This window comes from Xiphophorus hellerii, chromosome 14, assembly GCF_003331165.1.
Source record: "Xiphophorus hellerii strain 12219 chromosome 14, Xiphophorus_hellerii-4.1, whole genome shotgun sequence".
In the NCBI taxonomy this organism is placed as follows: domain Eukaryota; kingdom Metazoa; phylum Chordata; class Actinopteri; order Cyprinodontiformes; family Poeciliidae; genus Xiphophorus; species Xiphophorus hellerii.
Window position 1 is genome coordinate 28,743,153 of NC_045685.1, and position 13,060 is coordinate 28,756,212.

A 13,060-nucleotide genomic window follows, 5' to 3' on the forward strand; every position below is an offset into this window, starting at 1 on the left:
CTCCACATGACCTCTGACCTCTGAGTTCTGCTCCAGAGAATGTGAATCTAATGGAGCTGGGAGCATCTGGTTGTCCCGGTCCAGATGGATCTATGACCTGGAACCCAAGACTAGAACCAGTACCTGTTAGAAATCAGTTACTGCTGGGTCAGCAGGTTTAAATGTCCTGGTTACCATGACAACTGACAGGACAGGCTGCTAGATGTTAGATTAATGGATCCTCAAAGGAATCAATCAATCAATCAATCAAATTTTATTTGTATAGCACATTTCAGCAGCAAGGCATTTCAAAGTGCTTTACATCATAACAAACACAGAAACACAAAGCAATATAGAATCAATAATCAAAACACAGCATTCAGTCAAGTTCCATCAATAAATTTGTAATTGATTACGTTTCAAATACAAACCTAAACAGGTGGGTTTTTAGTCTAGATTTAAAAGAAGTCAGTGTTTCAGCTGTTTTACAGTTTTCTGGAAGTTTGTTCCAGATTTGTGGTGCATAGATGCTGAAAGCTGCTTCTCCTCGTTTGGTTCTGGTTCTGGGGATGCAGAGCAGAACCAGAACCAGAACCTGAGAGGTCTGGAAGGTTGATACAACAACAGCAGATCTTTAATGTATTGTGGTGCTAAGCCGTTCAGTGATTTATAAACTAACAACAGGATTTTAAAGTCTATTCTTTGAGCTACAGGGAGCCAGTGGAGGGACTTTAAAACTGGTGTTATGTGCTCTATCTGATGTTCTCCTGATCAGGTCCGTTTGGTTTGGGTCGGTTCGGATCGCTTTGGTTTGGGTCAGTATGCCGTTTGTCTGATTTTATTGAACAGCTCCTGGGTTCCCTTCAGTTCTGGCTCCGTAGGACAATGTTTAGGGTTCTGGGTCAATAGTTCCTGTTCAGCAGCGGTTTAACCCTTTCATGCATAGTGGTCACTACAGTGGACAGCTATCTAAAAGCCATTTTTTTGTGCTTCCTGTGGATTTTTATGTTATAAATGCACACAGACCACTGAAGTGGACATTAATGTATCATAAAATATACCATCAACTACTGGCCATCAGCTGCAAATGCAAGAAATTATTTTTGTTAAATACAATATGGCCGACAGACCAAAAAGCATGAGAACCGACCCGGTCCTCCTTCTACTGTAGACGACTCTTGCAAGTAAAAAAAATATTGTGACATTAGATAACCCCTAAGGAACAATACTACTGATGTATTTTTCAAATAACAACTTTGTATTTGGACAAAATTACAATTGATCACATAAAAATAAAAAAATAAAAAAAAATAATTTTTACAAACAAAAGTTCCTACCTTTTTTTATGCCTTAAGAAAATTTTTTTTAAAAATGGAAAAAAAATTCTGACACAAAGGATCATAATTCATGCATGAAAGGGTTAAAGATGGCGTCGCTGTGGAGAACATGGATGATGCAGCGACTTCCTGTTAGCCGACGGCCTGAGCTTTGGTTGTTCTTCAACTGCTTCACATCTGATCCAGGGTCCTCTCTCCAAAAACGTCTCCAACTGGTGAAACTCTAGAGTTTTTCCTTCAGCCAGTTACCGGGACGATCAGCTGTTGGTCAAACTAATGTGTCTTAAGACAACATGTGAAAACATTTAGATTTAAAACCGGTAAACATGAGAGCATCATCAGCGAATGACTGGACCTGAGATTCATTTAGTCCCAGCTTAGAGTTAGAGTCGAAATGAAACTTTGGCCAAACGGACCACCAGAGATCTAGGTTCGGTTCCCTCCAGGTCCTGTTGGTTCTGTTCTGTCCAGGTCCTGTTGGTTCTGTTCTGTCCGGGTTCTATTGGTTCGGTTCCCTCCAGGTCCTGTTGGTTCAGTTCTGTCCGGGTTCTATTGGTTCGGTTCCCTCCAGATCCTGTTGGTTCTGTTCTGTCCGGGTTCTATTGATTCGGTTCCCTCCAGGTCCTGTTGGTTCGGTTCCCTCCAGGTCCTGTTGGTTCTGTTCTGTCCGGGTTCTGACCCGCTGTGCTCCTGCAGGAAGGTGGTTCTGCCCTGCGCGTCGTTCTGCGAGGCGGCCAGAGAAGGCTGTGAACCCGTCCTGCAGATGTTTAACGCCTCCTGGCCCGACTTCCTGCGATGCTCCCAGTTCAACAAGAACGTCTCATCACCTTCATCACCTTCGTCACCTTCATCGCCGTCGTCATCGCCGTCGTCATCGCCGTCGCCCGTGGCAACCAGCGGCCTCACGCCTCCTGCCTGTTTCTCACCCCGTCAGGTCAAGGGAAAACCCTGTGAGTCACGACCACACCTGCTGCTGCTGCAGGTAAACCGTCACATGGTACCATGACATCACCTGTCTGTCTGCTCTCTGATTGGTCGGCAGCTGTGTGCGGCGGGAAGGACAACTTCCTGTGTGCGACTGGAATTTGTGTCCCTCAGAAACTGGTGTGCAACGGTTACAACGACTGTGACGACTGGAGCGACGAGACACACTGCGGTGAGCTCACACACACACACACGCACACACACACACACGCACACCCCCACACACACACACACACACATCCCAACACAGACACACACACACACACTGATTGTCTCTTGTTTAAAAAGCACGGGAAGTTTTCAGCCCGTTGCCATGGTGATGTGTGTGCTGGTAATTGATTGGCTGACAGCAGGGTGGGGCTTCCTGTGTGTGTGACATCAGCGTGTTGCCGTGGGAACGCCTCTCCTGACCTCTCCCTGACCCCTACCTTCATGCTGCAGGAATTTCGGGTCCGTCAGAACCGCTGGACGGAGCCGCGGTGGAGGATCAGGGCCAGAATAAATAATCTGAACCGAATCTGGACCGGGTCAGACCGTGAGGATGATGATGGTCTGTGTCTGTTGCAGAATGTCCTGATGAAGAGTTTCGGTGCAACACGGGCCGCTGCCTGAGTCCGGTTCTGGTCTGCGATGGTTATGATGACTGTGGAGATCTGAGCGACGAACTGAACTGTGGTGAGGAAACCTTTAACCTTTAACCTTTAACCTGAACCAACCAGGAAACAGAGAGGAGAGAGCAGACAGACTGCCACCTGGAGGCCAGAGAGGGGAAAGCAGCAGGAGAAAACAGCCTGCTGGATCCTGGTGGTAACTGGTGTGTGTGTTTCTGTGTGTTGGGGTGTCTGTGTGTGTGTTTCTGTGTGTGCGTGTTTCTGTTTCTGTGTGTGTGTCTGTGTGTGTGTGTGTTTCTGTGTGTGTGTGTGTTTCAGTGTGTGACCTGTCCCGGGAGCACCGCTGTGGGGACGGACGCTGCGTCTCCAGGGACTGGATCTGCGACGGAGACCACGACTGCCTGGACAAAAGTGATGAGACCAACTGCTGTGAGTTCCTGTCAGAAACATAAGTTCTGGGTCGGGGCGTTCTGGTTCCACCCGGCAGAAACCTGGTCCTGGTTCTGTTTGTGTCCGCAGCCTGTAGGAGCCAGGGCCTGCTGGAGTGCAGGAACGGTCAGTGCGTTCCCTCGGCTTTCCGCTGCGACGGCGAGGACGACTGCAAGGACGGCAGCGACGAAGAGCACTGCGGCCGGGAGCAGAGTGAGACATCCCTGCATTTCACTCATCTCTGCTGTTCTCTGTTCAAACATGAGAAATTAAGACTCAACCTTTAAGCTTCAGATCATCAAAGTACTTTGATCTTAAACAACCTGATAGATTTAAACTTATTAGAGAAGATCTGACCCAAACCAGGCTGATGAAATCTCTTTAAAATTTCTTTTCTTTTTAAATCTTGAATAATTAATGTCCTGATCAGGGGCGTCGCCAGGAATCTTGGGCCCCATGACAAAAAACTAAATTGGGCCCCCACGCAGCTGCTGTTAAAGTTTGTTGAGTTTATCTGAACCATCAAAAGTGTCTCAGTTTTAAAGTCTTGCTTTCTTTGGTCCAGTACTGATAACTAGCTCAATATTTTACAGTTTTACCTCCAACAGTCCAAATACAGTTTGTAAATAAGTTGATTTCATTTCTTCTATTAGTTTTAGATACTGAAATGTTTCCCCACCAGCAACAATCAGAGGCAACATGCAAAATATACATGAAACATCCAGACTTCTAAAAAATGTTATATAGTTACATTTTATTCAAGCTGCAGTTTTTAACTTTAATAAAAAATATGTTTTCTCCATATTTATTAATCTGTCAGATAATCTGTGAAAACAATCTCCTCCACCTGAACTGCTACTGCTAAAGTAAAGCAACGTTCCGACCAAAACAACCAATCAGAACCAGGAGGAGGGTCTTAGTGCTGTCAATCATCCTCATTCACTCACTGCTAAATGTGCTAATGGTGGAAAAACAAGTTACATACTGCAGTTTTAATTGTTAATTAAAACAGGTCAGGAGGTCAGAGCTGCTGCTGACTGACTCACCTGGTGTTAAAAGGTAAAAGGTTCAAGTTAAATATATGAATATGTTATAATTTCTTTCCTTAATTCATTAAATGTCAGTGAAATGGAGGCAAACAGCCTGTAGCTAAGCTAACTATGCTAACTGGTGATAATCTCACTCAGTCTACTCACCTCTCAGAGAAAAACTGGGTTATAAATGAACACTTTTACCTTTTTCTCTCTCTATTTCTTTTTGAAATAAATAAAAAATAAACAAAATAGTGGAGGACCCCCTGTTGGTCAGGGGCCCTTAGAGTTGTCCTAACTTTCCCCTCTATATTTCTGAAGTAGAACCAAAAGATTTATGAGAAAATCACAGAAATAATCGTAATATTCTGGAATATCGTTCTGCATTCAGCACCAATCAGACGCATCTTCTTTATTCCATGTTTTAGTTTTAAACAGAAATCTAACCTGATGACCTCATGATGCCGTAGCTAACGGTTAGCATGACATGTTGAACTTTTAACATGACAACAGACTGAACTTATGTAGAGATTTTCCAATCATTTGACCATTCAGAGCATTTTACACTACAGTCACATTCACTATGCTGCTGATGGTTCCCTTTCTGATGGTTCCCCTGCTGATGGTTCCCTTCCTGATGGTTTCCTTTCTGATGGTTCCCTTTCTGATGGTTCCCTTTCTGATGGTTCCCCTGCTGATGGTTCCCTTTCTGATGGTTCCCTTCCTGATGGTTTCCTTTCTGATGGTTCCCTTCCTGATGGTTCCCCTGCTGATGGTTCCCTTCCTGATGGTTCCTCTGCTGTTGTCTCCTCCAGACCCAGCCAGTTGCCTCCACAGTCAGTCTGGCTGCAGTTCCTCCTCCTGTCCAGCGTGTGGAGCCGGTACCGTCGCCTGTGATCCCCGGAGCAACAACTGCTGTGAGTAGAGAGAGAACCGGTCGTCACCTGAGTCGGGTCCAGACCAGCTGAGGGAAACATGAAGATGTTGGAGAGTAAAACTCCCTGGTTTACAGTTCAGATAGCAGCTGGTGGAGCCCCCTATAGGTCTGACTGGATAACATGTCTCCCCCTGGTGGTGGTTGTGGTAACTGCAGCCTGTCTCCCCCTGCTGGTGGTTCTGGTCCTGACTTCTCTCTGACCTGCAGCGCGCTGTGAGCCCATCACCCTGGAGTTGTGCATGAACCTGCCCTACAACCAGACCAGCTTCCCGAACTTCCTGGGCCACCTGTCCCAGAGAGAGAGCTCCGTGTCCTGGGAGTCGTCCCTGTTCCCGGCGCTGGTCCAGACGGGCTGCTACCAGTACCTGATGTTCTACGCCTGCACCCTGCTGGTCCCTAAGTGCGACCCGCTCAGCCTGCAGAAGGTTCCCCCCTGCAGGTCAGTGGCTGCGGCCGCTGCTACCCGGTTAGCGGCGGCTGCAGCTGAGTCCCCCGTCCTCCTTCCTGCAGGTCGCTGTGCCGCAACGCCAAGGAGAAATGTGAGTCGGTGCTCGGCATTGTGGGTCTGCAGTGGCCTGAGGACTCCGACTGCAGCCAGTTCCCAGAGGGCGGAGGAAACTCCACCTGCCTGCTGCCGGAGGACGGAGTCGACGGTACGGTTTGTCCTGATGACGACGACGGCGTCTCATCTAACTCTGAAACCCTGATGCTGCTGCGTTGCCATGGTTACAGAGTGCTCCCCCAGCCACTTCAAGTGCCGGTCCGGCCGCTGCGTCCTGGCGACCAAGCGCTGCGACGGACACCTGGACTGTGACGACCACAGCGACGAGGACAACTGCGGTGGGACGGAGTGCAGACGGCGTCCTCCTGTCCTGCTGCCTGTAGTCTGACCTGCTGCTGTCTCTGCCTCAGGCTGCTCTGAGCGCGCTCTGTGGGAGTGTCCCGGCAGCACGCTCTGCATCAAGCCCACCATGATCTGTGACGGCTTCCCAGACTGCCCCCTGCAGGTGGACGAAGCCAACTGCTGTGAGGCTGTTTCCACTTCATAGACTCATGTGACCTTTGAACTTTAAGTGAGGTGACCCTGAAGCACTAAACATTAGTTCTGCTAATGCTAAGCTGCTCTGCCTTAGCATTTAACAGAATTAAATGCTAAATGCTAAACACAGTACTTAGTGGCAGCTAAAGCTAAGGTGCTTTTCTAACATGGTTTTTAGCAGAAGCTAATTTTATAGCATTATATTGAACCATGTTGATTCTCGCTGCATGTGACAAAGTGAGAAAACTCAGAACTATTCAGACGTTCATTAGGCAGGAATTTAATGAACAGCCTGGTTGAACAGATTCTTCTGTATAACTCATCTGTATATTTTCTATTTGTTTAATAACGTTTCCTAAAAAATGAACATAAGAAAAGGAAAAGGAAACAGTTTATCCCCCTTCAAAATAAGAGCATGAATATAGACGTCTGACTACTTGAGGAAGAAATCAAAAACCAAAACTTCAACAGACGTCAAATTTTATTTAACTGAAAGTTTATAAACCAGCCAACTTCAAAATGTATCCAGAAAATGAATTTAAGGGAAGCTAAGTTCGCTAAATGTATCAGTCAGTAAAATGCTAACCAGAAGATTAGCTTAGCTATTAGCGTATTAGCAAAATGTGGCGACCTCTGACCTTTAGTAACACAAAGTATCTCTTCATATTGGTGCAGGTAGAGCCGTGTTTATAGAATAACTTGTTATTTTTATGGATGTGTTTATGGAATAACTTGTTTTTATTAATGTGTTTATAGAATAACTTGTTGTCTTTATGGCTCCAGCCGCCTGCAGCGATAACGAACTGGCCTGTAACAACCACCAGTGTGTTCATCGGACCCTGTGGTGCGACGGGACCAAGCATTGCTCTGACAGCTCTGATGAGTGGAACTGTGGTACAGTCACAGATTTATTCAGATGATTAAAGTTGGTTCCTAATAGATCAGTGGATAAATTAGAGCTGCAGAGATAAACATGCACTGAGTGAAGTAGTGGTTTTTAGTGACTGTAGAGGGCGCTGTGGTAGTGACCAGCTGTTAGCTGACGGATCCTGTGTCGATCTTTGTCTCTGCAGTCTCTCTGTCGGATCGGTCCGGTTCGGTTCTGACCGTGTTTAAGACGGCAGCAGAGTATCAGGTCTGTGCCGACGAGTGGAACCCGGACCTGAGCAGACTGACCTGCAACCAGCTGGGACTAGGGTAAGGTTAGTAACAGACCAGTCAGACCAGTGGCTCCCTCACCTCAGCACTGGTTCGTTACCAGTTCATCCATCGGTCTAAAGCAGAGTAACTGTACGGAGCTCCTCCTCAGGGCCCCGTCCTCGGTGTCCATGGTCCCTGACCAGCCTGGCGTACCGGGCCGGCGCCGTTGGTTACACGTCCATCCAGAGTGGAACCTCAGAAACGGTTCTGCTCTGCAGGCCCGACTGGAGAAGAGAAGGTACCACTGATGAAAACTTGAGTTTATCCCAGAGTGAAGAGCTGTGCCACTTTACTGTGGAGTTATTCAGACGTGAAGGAATGGACTAACGGACCAAATGGTTCTGGTTGGTTATAAACTGTGATTTATTCTTTTCACTAAAACAAACTGAATTTAATCAAACAAGAAACAAATTCTGTCTCTAATATCTCGTTTCTTAGTCACGTTTTCCCGGACAAGCCCCCAGTTTATAAAACACAGCAGAGATGCAAATATCGGGGGCTTGTCCGGGATCCATTCATGTTATAAATCCTCTGGTTCTGTCTGGATTTTGATCATATTTCTATGAAAACACAGAAAACTGACAATCAGATCTGATTAGTTCAGTTCTGGTTCTCTTTCCGTTTAATTTAGATTTTAACAAGAAATAAGTTTAATCACCATAACTACGCACATGACACTCAGCTCTACATTATGATGTCACCAGGTGACCTTTGACCCCATCCAGTCACTGAACAGATGCTGAGAACAGATCAATGAGTGGATGAGACAAAACTTTCTATAGCTGGAGAACAGAAGCTGAAGTTTTTATCTTTGGACCTAAAGAGGAACGACCTAGAGTTATAGATCTAGAGAATTAGATCTAGAGTTATAGATATAGAGATGCAGATCTAGAGTTGTAGATCTAGAGTAGTAGAGCTCTTTGGACCTAAAGAGGAACGATCTAGAGTTGTTGATCTAGAGTTGTAGATTTGGAGTTGTAGATATAGAGTTATAGATCTATAGTTATAGACATAGAGTTGTAGATCTATAGTTATAGATCTAGAGTTGTAAATCTATATTTGTAGATCTATATTTGTAGATCTAGAGTCAGCATGCAGCTTCAGTTATTATAGCTAGAAACTAGAGATCAGGTCCAAAACCTGGGAGCAGTGATGACCTCTGACCTCTGACCTCTGACCTGAGCCTCCAGAGCCACATAAAGTTTTCTTGATCCTCCTGTAATCTGGAACAAACTGCAGTAAACTGCTGACCTGCTGAAACGCTGAGCTAATGAAATGTTTCTCTCAGCTGCTTGTTTCTGAAACCTGCTGTAACTTTTCTATTCTGTCTAATCTCTACGTTCAGTCTGGTTTATGTAGATCTATAGCCAGCCTTTGACTGGTCCAGACTGGTTTCCTGTGATGTTCTCCAGTAAAGTGGTGTCTAATCTGTGTGTATTTCCTGTTTCTGGTGGTCTGGTCTCCTCCAGCCACGCCTGCCACTCCAGGAGGAGAGTTTCTGTCGGCTGCTCCAGACCAGGTAACCGCCTCCCGCAGGACGATTCTGACCTGGGTTCATCCTGACGTTGACCTTCTGTCACCCTCAGAGTGCGGTCTGCGTCCGGCGCCGGCCCTCCGTCCTCACAGGAAGAAACGGATCCTGGGGGGCCGGGTGTCGAGGCGCGGCGCGTGGCCCTGGCAGTGCTCGCTGCAGAGCGGTCAGAGCGGACACGTGTGCGGCTGCGTCCTGATCGGCCGGCGCTGGGCTCTGACCGTGGCTCACTGCTTCGAGGGGTGAGAGGCCGGCTCCGTGTGTCCGGTTCTGGTTTCTGATCCCAGCTCATCTGGACCCGGTTCTGTCCACCAGGAGGGAGAACGCGGAGCTGTGGAAGGTGGTTCTGGGCCTGACCAACCTGGACCACCCCGGCGCCCACAGTCAGACCCGCAGCGTTCGCTCCATCATCGTCCATCCGCGCTACAACCGGGCCGTGGTGGACTACGACATCAGCGTGGTGCAGCTGGACTCTGAGGTCAGAACCTCCAGAACCGCTCCGACCCAAACGGTGACGGCCGGTTCTGACCGGTTCTGGCTCCTTACAGGTGGAGGAGACGGCCCACGTCAGGCCGGTGTGTCTGCCCCGGCCGGGTCAGCTGCCGACCCCGGACTCCTACTGCTACATCACCGGCTGGGGTCACATGGGCAACCGGAGTGAGTAGAGGCTGGTCGCCATGGCGATGGGGTCATCAGACCCGGACCAGAACAACCAGAACCACAGATATACACACTGTAGATATACACAGATGTACGTAGATATTCTCCCACTAGACGCTCCACCTGTCACATTCAGCCAATCACACGGCAGTAAATCGATGATGTCACGATGTTTTCATACTTTATAAACTGACAGTTTTAGGACTGAAAGATTATTTTGGTTTAATTATCAATAAAGAATAAAGGAATACAAAAATATAACAAAATTAAAGCTGCAAGCAGCCTCGGGCGGCCCTCGCAGCAAGCGCCGCTCCGGCCTATTGGCCACCGCGGGGGTTCCGGCCACCGCAGAAGCTCTCGCGCGTTTTCCAGAGCCGCAGCCCGCTCCCCACCGCAGAAGCTCTGCCGCAGTTTCCAGCATCGCCGCCCGCTAGCCGCCGCAGAAGCTGTCGCGCATTTTCCCCGCCCGTCCACCGGGCGACAGGCGTGAATGCGTTCGGCGGCGCTCCCCGACGACTGTCCAAAAATCTGGTGCAGATCGGTCGATGCGTCGAGGAGATACGGCCGATGTATTAACTTAGGGGGCGCAGTGGAGTCAAATTACATCTCAAACCCGTCGGGCTCTTTAGAGGTGAACAAAGGTCATACATATCCAGTTTGGCGCCAATCGGATGATCCATGTGTGAATTAGAGCCAAACGTATGAATATGGCGAGGGACTGATATTCGCCGTTTGGCCACGCCCGCACGGTTCAGCCAGAAGCGAGCAATGACAGAGCTCATCATCCGAATCATCTTGATTAGGTCAAGAGAGCCATAAACGGAGCTTTCCAAGGAAAGAAACGGCACTTCCGGTTCCGAGGGGGCGGGGCTTAGATGACGTCATAATATGATGACGTAGGATCGACGGCAATCCCACCAGGATCACTCAGGCCAAGTTTGATGCAGCTCGGTCAAAATATGTGGAATGTAGAGGCAAACGTATACCAACGGCGTTGCCGCCATTGAAAACTCTTGGCACTTTAAAGCAAGCGAGACCAACTTCCTATCTGTCATCCAACACAGAATCACCTTGATTAGGTCAAGAGAGCCATAGATGAAAGTTTCCAAGGAAAAAAATAGCACTTCCTGTTGTGAGGGGGCGGGGCTTAGATGACGTCATAATATGATGACATAGTATTGTCAGGCATCACAACAGGATGAGTCAGGCCAAGTTTGGTGCAGCTCGGTCGAAACATGTGGAATCTAGAAGCAAACGTATGGCATCGGCGTTACAGGTCACTTCGCCATGCAGCCGCACCCAGCTGCTTCATCGCAGCCGGTCAGGGCTTGAATCCACAACACACCAACATGTCTTCTGTCTCTGGACACAGTTTCATGTTGATGAGGTCAAAGGGCTAAGATAGCGACCGTTCACAGTAAAACATGACACTTCCTGTTCTCAGGGGGCGTGGCCTAAGTGATGTCATCATTTGACCATAGGGTATTGTAGGGCACCCGATGACGATCAATCACTGAAAGTTTGGTCCCTCTATGTGTTTTTGTATAGGAAATATAAGAGTTTCGTGTTTCATGGCGTGTAGGTGAACTTTGACCCCTGGTAACCCCCCTTCAGCAATCTCAGACAGTCACCAATTTGATAACTTTAAATCAGACATGCCTTATGATCAGACTGACCGAGTTTGAAGCCGATCAATCGAAATCCCTAGGAGGAGTTCGATCAAATGCAAAGGCTGTAAACGTCAAACTCGAGGTCCAAAATGGACCTTCAATACAAAATGGCCGACTTCCTGTTGGGTTTCGACCATGGCTCTAATAGACTTTTTTGTACGTCCTGACAAGATACACATGTGTACCAAGTTTCGTAATTCTAGGTTAAAGCATGGCTTAGGGCTGTTCATTTAAAATACTCTAGGGGTCGCTATAGAGAAATTAGGCCACGCCCACCAAATTTTGTTATGAATTCCGGTCGGTGGGTGGATAAGGATCCATCCTAGTAAGTTTGGAGCAGCTGGGCCCGAAATTGTGGAATTCAGAGCCAAACGTATGGCAACGGCGTTACAGGTCACTTCGCCACGCCGCCACGCCCACCTGCTATGTCAAAGCCGGTCGGGGTTGGAATCCACAACACACCAACATGTCTTCTGTCTCTGGACACAGTTTCATGTTGATTAGGTCAAAGGGCTAAGATAGCGACCGTTCACAGTAAAACATGACACTTCCTGTTCTCAGGGGGCGTGGCCTAAGTGATGTCATCATTTGACCATAGGGTATTGTAGGGCACCCGATGCCGATCAATCACTGAAAGTTTGGTCCCTCTTTGTGTTTTTATATAGGAAATATAAGAGTTTCGTGTTTCATGGCGAGTAGGTGAACTTTGACCCCTGCTAACCCCCCTTCAACATGCTCCAAAACTCACCAATTTGATAACTTTAAATCAAACATGCCTTATGATCAGACTGACCGAGTTTGAAGTCGATCAATCGAAATCCCTAGGAGGAGTTCGATCAAATACGAAGGCTGTAAACGTCAAAATCGAGGTAAAAAATGGACGTTCAATACAAAATGGCCGACTTTCTGTGATAGTTGGCTTATAACATTAAATGTAAGTTCTGAGTCTTTTGGTGAGCTCTACAAGTGTACCAAATTTCATGTCTCTACGATGAAGTACGTTCATACCATTGTGTCAACAGAAAATTGCTAGTTGCCGCCGTTCAGCAATTTTTTTTGCGATTCTTGCGACAACCTTAAAATTCAAAATTTTTAAATTTTCTAGTTGCGACCGCCAAGTTTGGTGAGTTTTTGAATATGATAAAGCCCCCAAAAAGGCACACGAAGAGGGGGGCAGAATAATAATAAAACAGTACAGATACAATAGGCCTTCGCAGCGCTTTGCTGCTCGGGCCTAATTAAAGCTGCAAGCAGCCTCGGGCGGCCCTCGCAGCAAGCGCCGCTCCGGCCTATTGGCCACCGCGGGGGTTCCGGCCACCGCAGAAGCTCTCGCACGATTTCCAGAGCCGCAGCCAACTCCCCACCGCAGAAACTCTGCCGCAGTTTCCAGCACCGCCGCCCGCTAGCCGTTGCAGAAGCTGTCGCGCATTTTCCACGCCCGTCCACCGGGCGACACGCGTGAATGCGTTCGGCGGCGCTCCCCGACGACTGTCAAAAAATCTGGTGCAGATCAGTCGATGCGTCGAGGAGATACGGCCCATGTATTAACTTAGGGGGCGCAGTGGAGTCAAATTACATTTCAAACCCGTTGGGCTCTTTAGAGGTGAACAAAGGTCATACATATCCAGTTTGGCGCCAATCGGATGATCTAT

At 47.8% G+C, this 13,060-nt stretch overlaps 1 protein-coding gene across 1 annotated transcript in view; it reads left to right on the forward strand.

Moving 5' to 3' along the window:
- The window catches only part of corin (corin, serine peptidase), a 38,656-nt gene that overhangs the window by 7,362 nt on the left and 18,234 nt on the right, over window positions 1-13,060 (forward strand). Inside the window, exons 6-22 of the mRNA XM_032583611.1 lie at window positions 2,013-2,266; window positions 2,359-2,472; window positions 2,868-2,975; window positions 3,230-3,340; window positions 3,431-3,553; window positions 5,187-5,288; window positions 5,516-5,747; window positions 5,819-5,961; window positions 6,041-6,148; window positions 6,221-6,334; window positions 7,131-7,241; window positions 7,421-7,544; window positions 7,657-7,785; window positions 9,017-9,066; window positions 9,134-9,320; window positions 9,394-9,556; window positions 9,627-9,735. Of these exons, the coding sequence (XP_032439502.1) occupies window positions 2,013-2,266; window positions 2,359-2,472; window positions 2,868-2,975; window positions 3,230-3,340; window positions 3,431-3,553; window positions 5,187-5,288; window positions 5,516-5,747; window positions 5,819-5,961; window positions 6,041-6,148; window positions 6,221-6,334; window positions 7,131-7,241; window positions 7,421-7,544; window positions 7,657-7,785; window positions 9,017-9,066; window positions 9,134-9,320; window positions 9,394-9,556; window positions 9,627-9,735 (2,282 nt within the window). The remainder of the gene's footprint in view (window positions 1-2,012; window positions 2,267-2,358; window positions 2,473-2,867; window positions 2,976-3,229; window positions 3,341-3,430; window positions 3,554-5,186; window positions 5,289-5,515; window positions 5,748-5,818; window positions 5,962-6,040; window positions 6,149-6,220; window positions 6,335-7,130; window positions 7,242-7,420; window positions 7,545-7,656; window positions 7,786-9,016; window positions 9,067-9,133; window positions 9,321-9,393; window positions 9,557-9,626; window positions 9,736-13,060) is intronic.